The following is a 16,702-nucleotide window of genomic DNA, read 5'->3' as shown; positions in this document are numbered from 1 at the left end:
TTTGATAAAAATTCGTTTGAACTCGTCTAATAAGACTTGTTAAGATAAACAAACTAAGCGCATGCTTCATAATATGCAGCTCGTTAGCTCGTGAACATATTCGTTAAGCTCATAAATAAACTTTTAAATAAAAATAATAGTTTTAATATTGAATTTATATATTTTACACTCTACTTATGTAACATATGGATAAATATATTAAATTTATTTATTAGAATAAAATTATAAATTTTAATAAGAATATTATAATTTTCTCTAAATATATAATTTAATTTTTAATAAATATTTAAATTTATAATTTATAATTTATAATTATTAAGCTCGTTTAGGCTCGATAAAAGCTCGAATAAGCTCGTGAGCCATGAAAATATTTGTTAAATAAAATTCGATATCGGCTCGATTATAAACAAATCAAACTTAAACATTCAAGAATTCGACTCAGCTCGGTTCGATTTCACCCCTATTTATCCCTCACCAAATGTAGCCTTCACCTGTTGCTTGACTTGGATCTATTTTTTTTAAATACACTATTAACCTAAATAAGAGATAAATTAATTGATATGTTTTAAAGATTTTAATTATAAAAATCTAGTCCAAAAATTACTATTCACATATTTTAAATAATATTATATTATTTTATCGTCCATTTTTTAAATAGTTCTAAGAAGAATTTTTGTTCTTCTCTTAATTAGATATTAAATTATGGATGAAATAATATTTTAATAATTTTTAAAAGACATCTTTTAATTTTTCTGTAAATTAAATTATAATTTTCAAAGTGCGTATATATAAATGCATTCTCCTAAAAAAAAAACACTTTATTTTTTTTTTAAAAAAAATAACGCATAAAATGAATAATTTGGAAAAATTTAAACAACTTCCTTTAATAACACATAAAAGTAATCCACGTGTTTACGAAATCAAAGTTTAATCGTTAAGTTTGAGAGGATCGAGATTGACATACCGGCTCAGATCAGCTCGGCTCGGATCAGCTCGGTCAACCTTTTAACGGCGCTGGCGGCTCGTGCGAAAGCGTTAGCCGGTGACTCTGCCCCGGCTACCGATAGCCCAGGGCATCCAATCCGCATCCACCGCTCTAGTCTCCAATCTCTGTTTCCCTCTCTGCTTTAAAAGCCCCCCGCACACCGACGCCCGCGTTCGTCGACGAAGAGCCCCAACCTGCATCCCTCCTCCTCATAGGGGTTCCGTTCTCCCCGGAGGCAATGGAGGCGCCGCTGAGGCCGTTGCGGCTTCGGTGCTCGGTCCAGAACTACGATTGGGGACGCCGCGGGGAGGATTCGACGGTGGCGCGTCTGTTCGAGCGGAACTCCGGCGCCCAGATCGATCCGTCTCGCCCTTACGCAGAGTTCTGGATGGGCACGCACGAGTCGGGACCTTCCTTTGCTGGCTCGGATTCGGAGGAAGTTACACTTAAGAAGTGGATTCGGGAGAACCCTGGTGCTCTGGGAGATAAGGTCGTGGCGAAATGGGGAACGGACCTGCCTTTCTTGTTCAAGGTGCTTCTCCTCCATTAATTGGCATTTCTGCATCTTTCGCTTTGAATTGGTTTTACACAGCTTGTTCCCAGTGTATTGGTTTGTGCTTCTCTACAGTTGTGTGCTGTCGAAGGCTTACAATTTGTTTTCAGTCAATTGTTGTTGAATTTCCAATTCCTTGTTAGCGAAGGAGTTTTAAGAATTCTAGTTCTGATTAAGTGGGAATTTGTGAATCGTGATTTCATTTTTTATGTTTGGTATAAAACATTGTGCACTATGTATATTATATATTTTTTACTCTCATGAATTCTGAAGCACAAGTCTTACAATTGTCTAAATCAAAATTGCAATCTTGAATATTTGAAATAATACAATTTTATCCTTGCTTTTTTCACCTATGGCTAAAATATAGTAGAATATTAGAAACAGAATTCCAATTTTATAAAACTAGACGCTTCAAAACAAGCTGTTAAAATTTGTATTTTGTTGAGGTAGGTTTTTGATATTCCTTGGGATATTAAGTTATGCTAAATTTTACTTGTTCTTGTATTTTGAGTAGATATTGTCGGTGGCTTCAGCATTGTCCATACAAGCGCACCCAGATAAGGAGCTTGCAAGGATGCTTCATAGGATGCGACCAAATGTTTACAAGGACCCAAACCATAAGCCAGAGATGGCGATTGCTTTGACAGAGTTCAAAGCGCTATGTGGTTTTGTCAGCATGGAGGTACATTAAGTATTCTTTCAGTTGATCTCCTGATTGCCTTCTGTTTCTCTTGTTCTCATATACTCCAGTTGTATTTCTATTTTATGTGTTTAGCTTTTATCTGATTAAATAACAAGTTCTTTATATTATTGTATGTATTTGCCATCTTTGCTACTCTAGTTTATATGTATGATTCAATTTTAAGATAATCAAGCAATAATTGATTTTTATTCTTGATTATCTTGTAGCCGACCCCACCTAGTGGAATAAGGCTTGGTTGTTGTTGTTGTTGATTCTTGATTATCTTGTTTAAGATAATCATGCAATAGATTGATTTTGATTCTTGGTTTTCTTGTATTTGTATAGGAACTCAAGGATGTCCTTATCGGCGTGCCTGAAATTGCAAAGCTGGTTGGTAATGATGAAACAAACAAAATTATATGCATGAGAGAGCTAAATGGCTATGTGAATGCAAAAGCTGTTATTCAGTCTGTCTTCACGAAGCTTATGTCAGCAAATAAAGATGCAATCTTGGCACTGGTTTCTAAACTAAAAAATCGCTTAGAAGCAGAAAATAAGGTAAACTGGTCTATTTATGTAGAGTTTGTTCACATATAAAAAAAATCTGAAATTTAACGTTTGTTATTCTCTTATAAAAATTCTGAATCTAGAGGACACTGACATGTATGCCACTTTGTTCTTTGATCTAATAACTAAGAATGAAAAACCTCTATTAAATTTGCCAAAATAGAAACTGTCAAGTTGATGAACTTTTCTGTTATTTTTTCTTCTTTTGCCAGTAAAAGCTTTTCTATCATCTACTTGAATTGATTTTTGAAGTATTTCAGGTGCATGTCTAAGTGTCTGATTAGAAGGATTATAGAATGAAATTGTTAATAGTATATTTGATAATCAGTACTTTGTCACATGAGTTCAATTTGCCTGGCACATTAAATTTTATTCCTTTTTAGTTATCTAAATACTGTTATCCTTGTATGCTGTTCGAGCATTTGAGTGTTATTACTTATTGCTAATCATATCTGTTTGCACTTTCAATATTTTTGATCGATCAGTTTTCCTAATATTATTTCTGTTAATGTTGCAAAGGTGTACCATTTTCTTCTAAAATTTCTGCAACTCTATTGAAATTTATTTCTCTTAAAATATATTAGCTGTGAGCAAATTTATTTCTCATAGCTTTCATTTCTTGTGAATTATCTGGAATTAGTAGAAACACCTAACTAACACCTTTGAAGGAACAGTATCTGAACTCAAATCTCAAATTTGAGTTCTCATACAAACAATAGTTTGAATGAGCACAATATATCAAAATAGTAATCAAGAATGCCATTTGTTGATCTTGTGGCAAATTTTGCTTTGCCTCCAATTATGACGAATATAATTTGTTAGATTGAGTACTTAGACTCTTCCGTGTAATAGTTTAATGTTTTTACCTGTTGTAAGTGGCAAAGAAGGCATGCATATTAGCGCATGCCACATACAATGTTATCTGAATATACAGATTGCTATGTTTGTTAGCCACTATTTCCAAGAAAATTTTGTCTACCTTAATTTTTTCTTTTTCTTTTTATCAAGATTCCTTGATATGCTGTGATGTCATGTTGTACAAGCTTTTCTTTACCTTCTTGTTTTGCAGAGTGTTACTGGTTTTATTGTGTGAGTTAAATTCTACATTGAATCATGTTGCTTGAGTCCAGTTGTCATTTATGGGGTTTGTTGGCTTGCATTGTAATGAAATCTTCTAAAATTAACCAAAAACTAACAGAGATTCTTCAAGAGAAAGCCATTCTTTCAAGGAAGTTTTGAGGGCTTATATATTATTTACTCTAGTTTTTTTTTCTCTTCTCATTTCTGACTAAGTAAACGTGAAGCCACTTCTGCTATCTGACTGAATCAGATTAAGAGGTCCTGTGAACATGAATTCATTCAATTGAGCCTAATATTTTCCGACTCCTATTAGGTGAAAAGGGTCATCAATCTCATTGCTTATACAATCTTGTACAGTGCTATTTCAATTCTACTCGTAGCAGTTGATGTCTAAATGGAGGATGGGCCAAGGCAGATTAGAGAGTAAGAGTAATTCCTTCTGAATTCTTGAGTTTTTAGTGTAGGCAAGGCACAACATATCTAAGTTTTGTGGAAGTCACCTTGCATCACATCCTACAACTAACTCTAAGACTATGCCAAAACCTGAGAAGCATCAGCCTTAATTGTTTTAATTGTTGAAAACATCCGTTAGGCAACCAACCTAAAGCATTGGCCGGCTGTTGTATTTCTGTGTTGAGTTAATGTGCAATGCAAATAATCTATTTGTTTTTCTTACTGTTTGATGTTTTGATAGTTATTTTACCTCACTTAGATTAGGAGGTTATCAGAGAGAGAACAACTAGCACTACTTCTGGAGAAGCAATATCACGCTGATGTTGGTGTTCTGGCAGCCTTTTTCCTTAATTATGTGAAGCTCAGCCCAGGTGAAGCCCTATATATTGGTCCAAATGAACCCCATGCCTATATATCAGGTGAATGCATTGAGTGTATGGCTGCATCAGATAATGTTGTGCGAGCTGGACTGACACCTAAGTACATAGATGTTCCAACACTTTGTTCAATGCTCACATACAAACAGGTGTGTTAATTTCTAAACCATTTTTTTTCATGAAATTATTTGTATTATGTGAAGCTAATATCTAGTTTTTTAATGCATAACTAATTGTATTATTTGCTCTTCCTCTTAGGAAAATATGTTCCAACCAATGGTTTTGGTGATGCATTATGGTTAACAATATTTTTTTATGAATCCTAGAGAAAGAGAGGGTTTGGCTTTCCAATTATTATTTGTTGGTAGCTAATGCTTCAGTCTCAAGTATTTTATGTTACTATCTTAACCTTATTCAGAATAGGTGGATCTGGGTGGGTAAGGGGTTAGTCCAGCGTGCTCTGTTTCTATATTCCATTTAGAAGAATCAATACCATTATATAAATGAATGTTTGGTAATGCTATAATTTCGTGAATAAATTGGAGGAACTTTGTGCGTGCTGTTGACTTCCTAACTGCTAATTTGTATGGTGAATGATGCTTATTATTATCTTCAGTGTTCTTGAACCTGCACCTAAGCAGCCTGTTCAACAGATAATCTGAGTCCGAACTGGTAATGGAGGACACCCCACTGAACCTAACTCTTGAGCCATTCAACCCAAAAACCAGGAACTGGCAAGACCTTAAGTTTCCTGCCCATTTGGAACGACTATAGCCAATCACCTTGGAATATCACTGTTTCTTTTTTGGCTAATAAGTTTAGTATAACTCAAGTATTAAGGATGAGTAACTTTCCTCTTCTCTATAATCATTGTTTGAGCTCTCATCTTATTACCTGTTTACTAAGCTGGTGAAAACTTGTCTCAACTTGTACAGGCCTTTCCTCAAATTCTTCGAGGGATTCAACTAAACCCTTTTATCACACGGTACACACCACCATTCGACGAGTTTGAAGTTGATTGTTGCATTCTTCCATCAAAAGAGTCCGTTGTTTTTTCTCCCATACCGGGACCATCCATTTTCATCATTGTGACTGGAGAAGGCCGACTGCAGACAGGTTCTACAGATGAAGAACGGGTCATGGAGGGAGATGTGTATTTTGTGCCCGCTCACAATGAGATTCATCTAAGTGCTGCCACTGACAAACCTATTCATTTGTATCGTTCTGGAGTGAACAGCAGGATTTTTGGTTAGTGTATTCTTCATTTTTTTTACTGCAAGGTTAAACGTTCTGATATCCAATTCTATTCAGTAAATATATATATATTCAAATTTCAATAAGATGTATAAGAGACAGACAATTGATAGTTGCTTTATCCATCTTCAGAAGAATGTTTTACACATTTATTTACTTGTTAATCTTTTGCTGTAACTCCTCCTGAAGATTATTTTTCCTACATTACACCTTTGACGTATGGTCTGCCCGAGCTGCCTTTAATTTAGTGCATATCCAAAATGTGTCTTTCGCCAAAAGACGATAGCAGGTAGAGAGGCCTGATTGATCTAGTAAGGCCGAGTATTGTGGTTGGTCTAAGAGAACTCAGTTTGGATGACGCGGTCTTAACTCGGCCGAAATGGTGCACACTGCTAGTTGACTTCCTTCCTAAACATACAACTGATTGTTTGGACCACGCTGGGACTAAAAAAAACCTCAATCGGCGCCTTAGGGTGCATATTTTAGCTCTTTAACATTTTTCACATTCGTAGTCCCCCTTATAAGGAGGCTTAGGGGACAATGCACTTCTTAGCAAGCGAGCTGTGCTAATTAAACCTGAAGTCTGAGTATCTGACATGACATGATCTGCAGATTCAAATGTTGTCTATATATATATATATATATATATTGATATTGATATTTGAATTTTCAATGCATGAACAGGGCAAAATTAAGAGGTAGCTAAGGAGTCCAAGTGTCAAAAATCAAGAGCCTACATTTGGTAATGGTAGGTAGAGTTCTATTCTTAGGGCCAACTTACCTACTTCCCTCATCCAAATCGATATCTATCTCTTCCATGCGACAGGCTGCTAACATTGTTCCCTTCTGAACACATGGACTCACCTTCTGGCAACACTCCATTTTATCCTTCTTCCTCGATCTGCCGGTCAATGAATTAAAGAACAAATTATGCCCACATAAGTTGGACTAGCAATTACGGAAATTAGTACGACTTCTTAAGCTAAGAAATTGACCTTTCTGTTTCTTCCTTGAAAGTTTGATGGCAGCCTTATTTCCTTGACAGTTCCAACCTCTGAATACTTAGAAATCAACAGAAGCAAACAAGGAAGAGGACAAGTAGTATTATGACCTGTATGACTCGATTGAATTACGACTCGTGTTTATTTTTCCTCCAGTTACCAACTGTAAAGGTCACATAATGTAAACCTTTGCAGCTCATCGAATGTCTATCATTCCAACCTTCTGAGTCAGAGTGACTCATTCAGCTTTACACCTACAACAAATCTCACAATGTTCATCTCACTTGCGAAGAATTCTATTGCTGGAAGCAATTCCTATGGCGTGCGCGCGCGATGGCCTCGACTTTTTTTTATTTTTTATTTCCCGAAAGGTGGTCAAAAGTTTCGCATTTGTCAAACTGAAATAACAAAGGCCTCTCCTGCATACATGGCTAACATCTCCTGGCCAGATTGCGTGTGCCCCGTGTTTAACACTAACAGTCCCACAACTGTGCAGTCTTATCACCAGGATCCTGGAAGAACATCTTCAACATGGCAGATCGCCATCTCGCCATCTTTCACTCTGACTCCCTCCAGTACATTTAGTTAGCAGGTCAATACGATGACTCGGGAAAACACGTTCATCACGTGTTCCTTATCCTCCTCGATAACTAAGTTCACTATGCAAGCTCTGGATAAATTAGCATATTTCTATAAAACTCTAAAGGGTCAATTAAAAAGCGGCAAAGCAAAAAAAAAATCCATCATTTTTTTTTAACTTTAGCGTTTGTCATCAAAATTTTCCACTTTGAATAGAATACTCTCATCTCATCTTCCATTCTGCAATTGTTTTTTTCGAAAAAGACAGCTTCAGAATAAATCTATCTTCCACCAATCAGTGCGACACGAAAGCCTACAAGATCTATGAGCTCTAGATGAGTGATCCCCACTTTGCTACTGTGTCCTCCAGTGAGACTCAATACCAAAAAAATAAGAAAAAGAGCTGGATTCGACAATAGATACATGAACAGTCGACCTACTGCACATTTATCTGTCTCCTGCCAAGGCTGCAGCAGTGATTAAAACTCTCTCCTAAATTATCCATGGTCCGTAACAAAGTACAAAAACATAGTTATTGAGGCCTCAGCTAGCTACATACACGTGCAGTAGTTACTTGAGGTGGCTAAGGCCTAAGGAGATAATTGACTTACATGGATACCTATTCCTTCCAGATAGGTGGGAATCTCTCCTAGTTGCCTCACCTATACGTACTAATTGACGACGCTACATGAATGTGGCCTCTCTTAAGAGTTTAGTCTCTTCACGCGTCTACTTGACAATGAAAGCCTGAAATGAAAGAAAAAGTTGTTATTCTCTTTTATATAATGTGTTCATTTTTTTAAAATTTATTTAGAATGGCTATGCACGCTATCGATCTCCACTTGCTTTTTGAAAACTTTTCTTTTTTCTCATCAAAGTGCATGCACCTCCACTTGCTAAGTGTAGTCTTAAAGTGACTCCATATTTTTCTTCTTCTATTTTCTCTAAATTCAAGGGGCTCAATGTAAAACTCCTGAATCATCAGACCTATACATCTAAGAAAAGAGTAGGTTTCAATCTAAATGCTATTTTACATGTATTCATGCGAAGACTCCTAATTTAATCTTTAACATTCTTTAGTAAAGATTTTGATTAGTTTGATTCTCCAACTTATTGCATCACATCCTATCCTAATTTGGCCAGACTTAAAAAAAAAAGGCTCTAATTTTAAGAGTTAAATGTACCTTTAGAAATGGCATAAAAGCTTAAAAGCTTTCATTGCTAATAATTCTTATTTATTATAAGTACACATCACAAGTCATTCTATTTGACATTTGTATCTTGTCATCTAACGTTCACTGTCAATATATTTACTCTTTCATTTTTTTTTTCTTCATCTACTTCCATATGTCACATTAACATGACAAGCATTCAAGATTAGCACATGCTCAATTACATTAAGATTTTTTTTTATATGAAAAAAAGAGAGCGATCCATAGATGATATTGATTTAATCAACTAGAGTATTAGTCAAATCAGAACTCAATTTATTATTTTTTGTCAGTATATTAACTCATTTCAACAGCTACAAACCAAATCCACTCGATTGGTTGCTTTTAGTTCCTTCAGATAATCTCAAAATCATGGTTTTTGTTAGATTAGCATTTAGTCATTTAGTAATAACATAACCCTAAATTCAAACAAGTTTAGGACATGGAAATTCTTTCGATTAGTTTGTCTTTCAAATTCAAATAAACCAAATATATATGCATGCATGGCATGTCAGTCAAAACACTAAAATTCGATTTATGGTGGGTTCGAAAGAATTGGATAGAAAAGAAACCCTTCGAATCAAAGCTCTACGACGTTCACGTTCTTCTCACGTGCTCCATACCCTTTACATATTCGCTTTTAATCCAACTACATGTTTGAAGGTGCACTGCACTGTTGCATGATCACTGGCTGGCACATCAAGTGCATGTTGTTGGTTTTCATGATTGACTTAGCATCGATGGAGCTAGCTAGCAAGAAAATTTGTCTTCAAAAATAGAATAAAATCATATATATATATATATATATATATATATATATATGTTCGTGACAATCACACTAGATCACAATTAAGGACTCGAGTTACACTAATTATACCTATTGATTAACTAATCTCCAAAGTTCCAACGGAGGGAGTGATCTTCTTCTACCTTATATTCCATGTAGCCTCTCAACATGCCATAGAGTTCATCCACATCCCAAACGCTTTCCTCATGGGCATTAGTTTTGCAGCCGGTGTAATTATTGAAGGCCGGATCAAAGCTGACAGTGTCTGACGTGGCCGTGGTGGGTTCCGATCCATAGCCATGCGTATAATTACTTTGAAACGGGTCGAGCTCGTGCTGAATGCTGCAGGCGAATTGGGGCAAGCTAGGGATCATGATCAGTTGGGAGTCGTCGCGGTTGCGGGATGACTGGGAGGTTGATTCTTGATGAGGAAAAAACTGAGGAGGAGGAGGAGGAGGAGGAGGAGGAGGATCGGGTGGGCCCGGTGAGGAATACTGCAAAGAGTGAGCGGCGGTGGCGGCGGAGGTCTTCTCCAGCAGCCGCGGCATCCAGTAGCAGCGGACGGCGTCGTGGAAGACGCTGCTGTTGGCGTCGACCCGCAGCTGCCGCGCCTGCTTCTGCACCCGCGTCCGCCAGTAGTTCTTGATCTCGTTGTCGGTTCTCCCTGGTAAATACTGCGCGATCCGCGACCATCTGCAGAGAGAGAGTTAACAAAGCAACTGCATATATAAATATACAATAATTCACATCGATCAGCTACCTGTTGCCCCACTTAGAGTGGAGTTCGAGGATCAACAGTTGCTCCTCAGGGGAGAGATTGCCGCGCTTTATGTCCGGCTTAAGATAATTCAACCACCGGAGACGGCAGCTCTTGCCGGTTCTCTTCAGCCCTATATATAGTAATATATATATAAACAGATTATATATATATCAGGAGAGGAAATTTGCAGGTATTAGCTAGGAACTTAGGTTGAGTGTCACTTGACCTGAGGACCTAGCGAGGAGATTCCAGCGACCTTCGCCGTGGCAGGCAATGTAGTGGATGAGGAGATTGTCCTCCTCTAGAGTCCAGGGGCCTCGTCGTCGTAGCTCCATCTCCTGACATTGAATGATGGATGATGAACTACTTTTACCGGACATTATTATTCTTGCCGTAGCTGTAGCTGTAGCTGTAGCTGCATCCGCAGCTGCAACTAGCTCGTAGATAGCTAAAAAGGCTCCCTAATTAGTTATGCGTGTGTGTAGGTCTGGCCAGGGATTTATCATCAGCGCGCAGGCGGCTATGCGAATGAGAAAAAGAACAAAATCGAGAGAAAGAGAGTCATATAATCAATAGGAGAGAAGGCTGAGTTTACAAGTTATATAGGGAAGGAATTTTAGTAGGCTTAGGGTAGAAGTGGCATGGCAGGCTAAATGGCTAGCTAGCTAGCTAGCTAGCTAGCTACAAGAAGGTGTGCGATACCTATTGGCGTTGAATTGAGAAGGAAGGAATTTTTGGAGTCCGGTCAAAAACTTGCAGTTTCCAGAGTTGGGATAATGATGGGAGGCCTGGGGAGGGGAAGCCGGGTGTCGAGGGAGAATTGGGTTATAGCCAATGCGGTTCGCCAGGGAGGAGAAAGGAAATTAAACGATGGAATTTATAATGATCATGAGATGAGGTTTTGGTTCTCTTTGGATTGTAGCTGGAATTGTTTTGTCGTGGAATCAGTACTCGGTGGGAATCAAACCGTAGAATCATCTCCTTGAAGATGTTCAATGCACGGTTTGGTGCTCGAGTCGCCCTTCAAATTGAAGACCCAAGGAGAATGAATCGTTCATCTCCGCGCTCAACAAGCAAACAGAGCTACAAGAAGTGGATCAAGATGAATCTTTTGACTCTGGTGCGTTGATCTGTTCGAAATCTGAGTTAAAGGGATCATTACATAAGATGAATGAAATGTTGATGGAGTCGCGATGTTCCCAAGGGGGTATGCTGAGATGACTTTTACATTGATCAAGTCGTCATAAGTCTTCTAGTCAACGCTACCTGCAGCCAACGACCGGGTTGTCCCGGTCTCTGACACCTTGAAGTTTGAGACAAATCCAATGAATATATAAGTAACAGACTAATACTAGAATAATAAAATGAATGGAGAGTGAGTACGAGAACGTACCTTGGCTCAGGGGGCCGCTCTCGGATGGGACGCTGCTCGAGTTGTTGTGACCCGGAAGAGTAGATAACTCTGAGCAGGATAAAAAGATGGATCTAATGGCACCTAGCCGAGAACGACTTGGATCCGATTGGAAGACGACACGCAAACTGGGTTATGACATTGGCACGTAGGGTGGGATATAATATTGATACGCAGGTCAAGATAGGACACTAGCACACAGATCAAGATAGGACATCGGCACACAGGCCAGGATGTGACAGCGGCACGCAGGCCGGGAGATACGACACGCTAGCCGGGATATGATATCGTCACGAAAGTCGGGATATGATATCGTCACGAAGGCCAGAATACGATAGCAAGGTGCACTACGACGGTAGCTCGGGAGAGGTTGGATCCCATCAACAGCATGTGACGGCGCGAATCAAGGGTGGGATCGACGTCGGACCTACAGGCAAGGGTACAGGACGATCGGATCTAGCTACGGGGCTACCAGCAGCGGTAGTGACGTTGTGAGGTCGGCCGAGGCCACGGGTTGGCCGACGCCTGCGATTGGCTGTCGTTGGAGATGGCTGCGTGAGAGATAGGTAAGGCCAGGGGATACCGGCGGAGCTGGCCTTGCCGGACTTGCATGGTTGCCGATAGAAGAGCCTCTTCCCTTAGGGAAGAGAGGCTGTGTGCCAGTCCTCTACCGGGAGAGAGCAAAGGTGATTGCCGCATCGACTGCTGGGGCTGGTTGCGGAGAGAGAGGAAGAAGGCGACGACGGAGAAGGTAAACCAAGCTGACTGCGTGAGGGGACGACCAGTGGCGAGCGGCGAGGCGGCATCAAGCAGTGGTCGATGCGAGGAGGGCGGTGGCTTGCCTCAAGACCAGAGTCGGCTAGAGGCCTTTGCTGACGGGAGGAGAGGAAAAGCAAAGGAGGGGAGGGTGGCTCGCCTGCGATGAGGGAGAAGGTAACGGCAGCGGCGATGTCGTTTTTCCTCGATTGCGGTGGCGTGGAGCAAGGAAGAAAATGTCATCTCCTCTGGTGGCGGAAGAAGCGAAGAAGAAACTCTTCTTCCGATTCGTGGTCGCGACGGAGGTCCTTCGACGTCATAGTGCTGGTGGCGGCGGAGGTCCTCCGACGTTATAGTGCTGGTGGCGGCGGAGAAATCCACAAAGAAGGAAAACACCCCCTTCTTCTCCACGCATGAACAGTAACCTAAAAAGAGGTGCTGCAGTCAAATGACCAAAATACCCTCCCCCTTCTTCTAGTTCCTCCTCTGTCCCTAAATCATATCCACATCACAAGCCTCCCCTTCAAGTCTAGTCGAAGGAGGCGCAAGTCCAACTGACTAGACCCAGCCAAATGAAAAACATAATCGCTACGGAATGCAGAGTCATATCACGAGGCTTGTCACATAACGTCGAACAAGTAGCTGTGGCGATGCCGAGCTGAACGGGGGATGGAAAGCCGAGCAGGCGATCGAGTGAATGCTTAAGGTGTGATTGATCGAATAAAAGTGTGTCAATCTGAACGACGTATGGAATGTTGAGCTGAGCGACGTAAGAAACAGTATAAAACATATGACATGTAAGCTATCGATCGAATGCTGAGGGAGAATGAGTGATATCAAGAAGACGGTCGGGCGATGCTAAGCAGAGCGATCAGACGATTATGCAAATGTCGAGCGAGAAGTAAAAAATAAGTGTCGATCGAGCGATGAATGCAGGGCAAAGAGACGAGTGAGACACAAGCAATGGGTGCATGGCAGAGCGACGAATGAGACGCGGATGATGAGTGCAAGGAGGAACAACTAGTGAGTCACTAAATATAAATGTCGACCAGGCTATGAGCGTCAAATAGAACGACAACTGGGACCAGCCCCTGATCAAGGAGAGAATCCAGTCGGCTGGTCATTGTGCCCGACCGAAAGGTCGTTGGCCACGAGAACCTTACTCACTTATAACTCACTTTTGGGTGAGTCTGGCAAGCCGACCGAGAGAATTTGATCGAACGTCCGAATGGTACCTAGCGAATGCCCATCGAAAGGAAGGATGCTGAGCATGTGTATAAACGGAACAAAAGAGACCAAGTAGTGCCGAGAGATCAAAGAAATGTCGACCGAGCACTCGGGAGAATGTCGAGCGAGTGGAAAGACGATGGGCGCACGGTATGGACCGCATAACTGAGAAAAATGCTGACCAGTACAAAGCGAACAACCGAGCAGATAGCCAAGCGATACTGATCGGTTGTCTAAGAGAAGGCCAACCAGGTGATCGAAAGAATGCCAAGTGAGCACAAAGCCTCTGTGCTAGATAGACACGGAACCTGAGACCAAATGAGAATGGGAGCAGATCCCGTGGATCGAGCGTGAATGGGAGCAAAGGCTCTGTGAGCCGAGTCGGGCGTGGATCCCGAGAGACTGAAAGCGATTGAGAGCAAAGCCTGTGGATCGGGCACGAACGCGAGCAAAGCCTGTGGATGGAGCGCGAACGGGAGCAGAACAATCAGGAGCTTATGCAAATGCCAAACAAGGAGGAAAGTGGGTATTGACCGAGCAACAAATGCGGGGAAAAGCGATGAGTGAGATGCGAGGGACGAGTTCCGGGCAAAGCGGCAAGTGAAGCAAGAGTGGTGAGTGTCGGGCATAACGATGATTGAGACACGAATGGTGAGTGCCGGGCATAGCGACAAGTGAGTCACGAACGATGAGTGTCGGGCAGAGCGGCAAGTAGAGCGAGTGTGATGAGTGTCGGGCAAAGTGATGAGTGAGGCAAGTATGGTGAGTGCCGGACAGAGCGATGAGTGAGCAGTGAGTGCCGACCGAGCAACAGCGATCAGCGAAAACACGAATGGAGAGTGCCAGGCAGAGCAGCGAGAGAAGCAAGTGTGATGAGTGTCGGGTAGAGCGGCGAGTGAGGCGAGCCCCTGACTAGGGGTAACCCAACCGACTAGTAGTAGAGCGTGAGAGCCTGACCGAGAGGTCATTGGTCATGAGAGCATGCTCACTTATAACTCGCACTAAGGTGAGAGTCTGAATGCGTGAGAGCATGTTCACTTATAATTCGCACTGGGACGAGAGTCTGGAGGCATGAGAACATGCTTACATATAACTCGCGTTAGGATGAGACTCTAGAGGCATGAGAGCATGCTCACTTATAACTCGCACTGGGGCGAGAGTCTTGAGACGTGAGAGCATGCTCAATTATAACTCACGCTAGGGCAAGAGTATGGAGGCGTGACAGTATGCTCATTTATAACTCGCGTTGGGACGAGAGTTTGGAGGCGTGAGAGCATGCTCACTTATAACTCGTACTAGGGCGAGAGTCTGGAGGCGTGAGAGCATGCTCACTTATAACTCATACTGGGGCGAGAGTCTAGAGCCCAACCGGGAGATCGTTAGTCGCGAGAGCATGCTCGCTTACAACTTGCGTTGGGGTGAGAGTCTGGAGGCGTGAGAGCATGCTCACTTATAACTCGCACTAGGGCGAGAGTTTAGAGCTCGACTGGGAGGTCGTTGGTCATGAGAGCATGCTCGCTTATAACTCGCGCTGGGGGTGAGAGTCTAGAGCTCGACCGGGAGGTTGTTGGCGATATTTCGGTCCAAGACCGGTGGCGATACTCCGGTCCAAGACCGGTAGCGATACTCTTGTTCGAGACCAGTAGCGATACTCCGATTTGAGACCAGTGGCGATACTCTGGTCCAAGATCGGTGGCAACACTTCGGTCCGAGACCGGTGACGATACTCTGGTTCGAGACCAGTGGCGATACTCTGATCCGAGACTTGTGGCGATACTCCGATCTGAGACCGGTGACGATACTCCGGTCTGAGACCAGTGGCGATACTCTGATCTGAGACCCGTGGTGATACTCCGGTCCGAGACTGATGGCGATAGCTCGACCCCGAACGGGGGAGATAAGAAATCTGATAGGCTGGTCCAAGACCAGCGAAGACCGCTAGACCCCGAACGGGAGAGATAAGAGATAAGATAGGTTGGTCCGAGACTAGTGAAGGCCGCTCGACCCCGAACGGGGGAGGTTAAGCCCTGAAGTCCATAGAAACAAAGCCTATAACAATATGAGGGAGCAAAGCCTTTATCATACATGATCATGGAGTGGTGTCGACCGACTGAGGATCTGACCTGATCCCTCGACTCCCAAATGCTCGTGAAGTCGGGGAGAGAAATAGTGTCGATCCCTTGACTCCCAAATGCCTGAGAAGTCGGGGAAAGAAATAGTGTCGATCCCTTGACTCCCAAATGTCCGCGAAGTCAGGAAGAGAATAATCTGAGCCCTGACCATCAAAGGGAGTGAATCCCATAACAATATAAGGGTGTAGAGTCCGTGGCAATAGAAAGCAATAGAAGGAAGCAGAACACTGTGGGTGAAGGGAGCAGAGCCTGTAGACGTAAGAGGATGCAAAATAGGTGCCTTGACCCATAATATATAAGTAACTTACTAATACTAGAATAATAAAATGAATGGAGAGTGAGTACGAGAACGTACCTTGACCCAGGAGGCACCCTCAGATGAGATGTTGCTCGAGTTGTCATGACTCGGAAGAATAAATGACTCTGAGCAGGATAAAGTGTTGGATTTGACGGCGCCTAGCCGAGCATGACCTGGATCCGGTTGGAAGACGACATGTAGACCGGGCTATGACATCGACACACAGGCCGAGATATGACATCGACACGCAGACCGAGATAAGACACTAGCACACATATCAAGATAGGACATCGACACATAAGCCGGGATGTGACAGTGACACGCAGGCTGGGAGATGCGGTACGCAAGCTGGGATATGATATCGGTACGAAGGCCAAAACACGATAGCAAGGTGCACTACGACGGTAGCTCGGGAGAGGTTGGACCGCATCAACAACATGTGACAGCGCGAATCGAGGGCGGGATTGACGTCGGACCTACAGGCAAGGGTACTGGGCGATCGGATCTGGCTACGGGGCTACCAGTAGCGGTAGCGACCCTGTGAGGTCGGCCGAGGCCACGGGTCGGCCGACGACTGCAGTTGGCT

At 42.3% G+C, this 16,702-nt stretch overlaps 2 protein-coding genes across 2 annotated transcripts; one reads left to right on the top strand and one right to left on the bottom strand.

Moving 5' to 3' along the window:
• Positions 1–1,047: 1,047 nt before the first annotated feature.
• LOC121980565 (mannose-6-phosphate isomerase 1-like) lies at positions 1,048–6,091 on the top strand. Its single transcript, XM_042532662.1, has 5 exons — positions 1,048–1,517; positions 2,056–2,223; positions 2,569–2,781; positions 4,583–4,849; positions 5,636–6,091. Exons 1-5 carry the CDS (start codon positions 1,224–1,226, stop codon positions 5,951–5,953), a joined length of 1,260 nt encoding a protein of 419 aa, XP_042388596.1. The 5' UTR covers positions 1,048–1,223; the 3' UTR covers positions 5,954–6,091.
• A 3,401-nt stretch (positions 6,092–9,492) lies between these two features.
• LOC121980558 (transcription factor MYB62-like) lies at positions 9,493–11,119 on the bottom strand. Its single transcript, XM_042532651.1, has 3 exons — positions 10,519–11,119; positions 10,293–10,422; positions 9,493–10,225 (listed from the first exon to the last, which is right to left on the bottom strand). The coding sequence occupies exons 1-3, from the start codon at positions 10,670–10,672 to the stop codon at positions 9,634–9,636; spliced, it is 876 nt and encodes a 291-aa protein (XP_042388585.1). The 5' UTR covers positions 10,673–11,119; the 3' UTR covers positions 9,493–9,633.
• Between the last annotated feature and the right edge of the window lie 5,583 nt (positions 11,120–16,702).

Source organism: Zingiber officinale, chromosome 1B (assembly GCF_018446385.1).
Source record: "Zingiber officinale cultivar Zhangliang chromosome 1B, Zo_v1.1, whole genome shotgun sequence".
NCBI classification, from domain to species: domain Eukaryota; kingdom Viridiplantae; phylum Streptophyta; class Magnoliopsida; order Zingiberales; family Zingiberaceae; genus Zingiber; species Zingiber officinale.
Note: the sequence above shows the minus strand (reverse complement) of the source record. Positions and strands in the feature narration are given on the sequence as shown.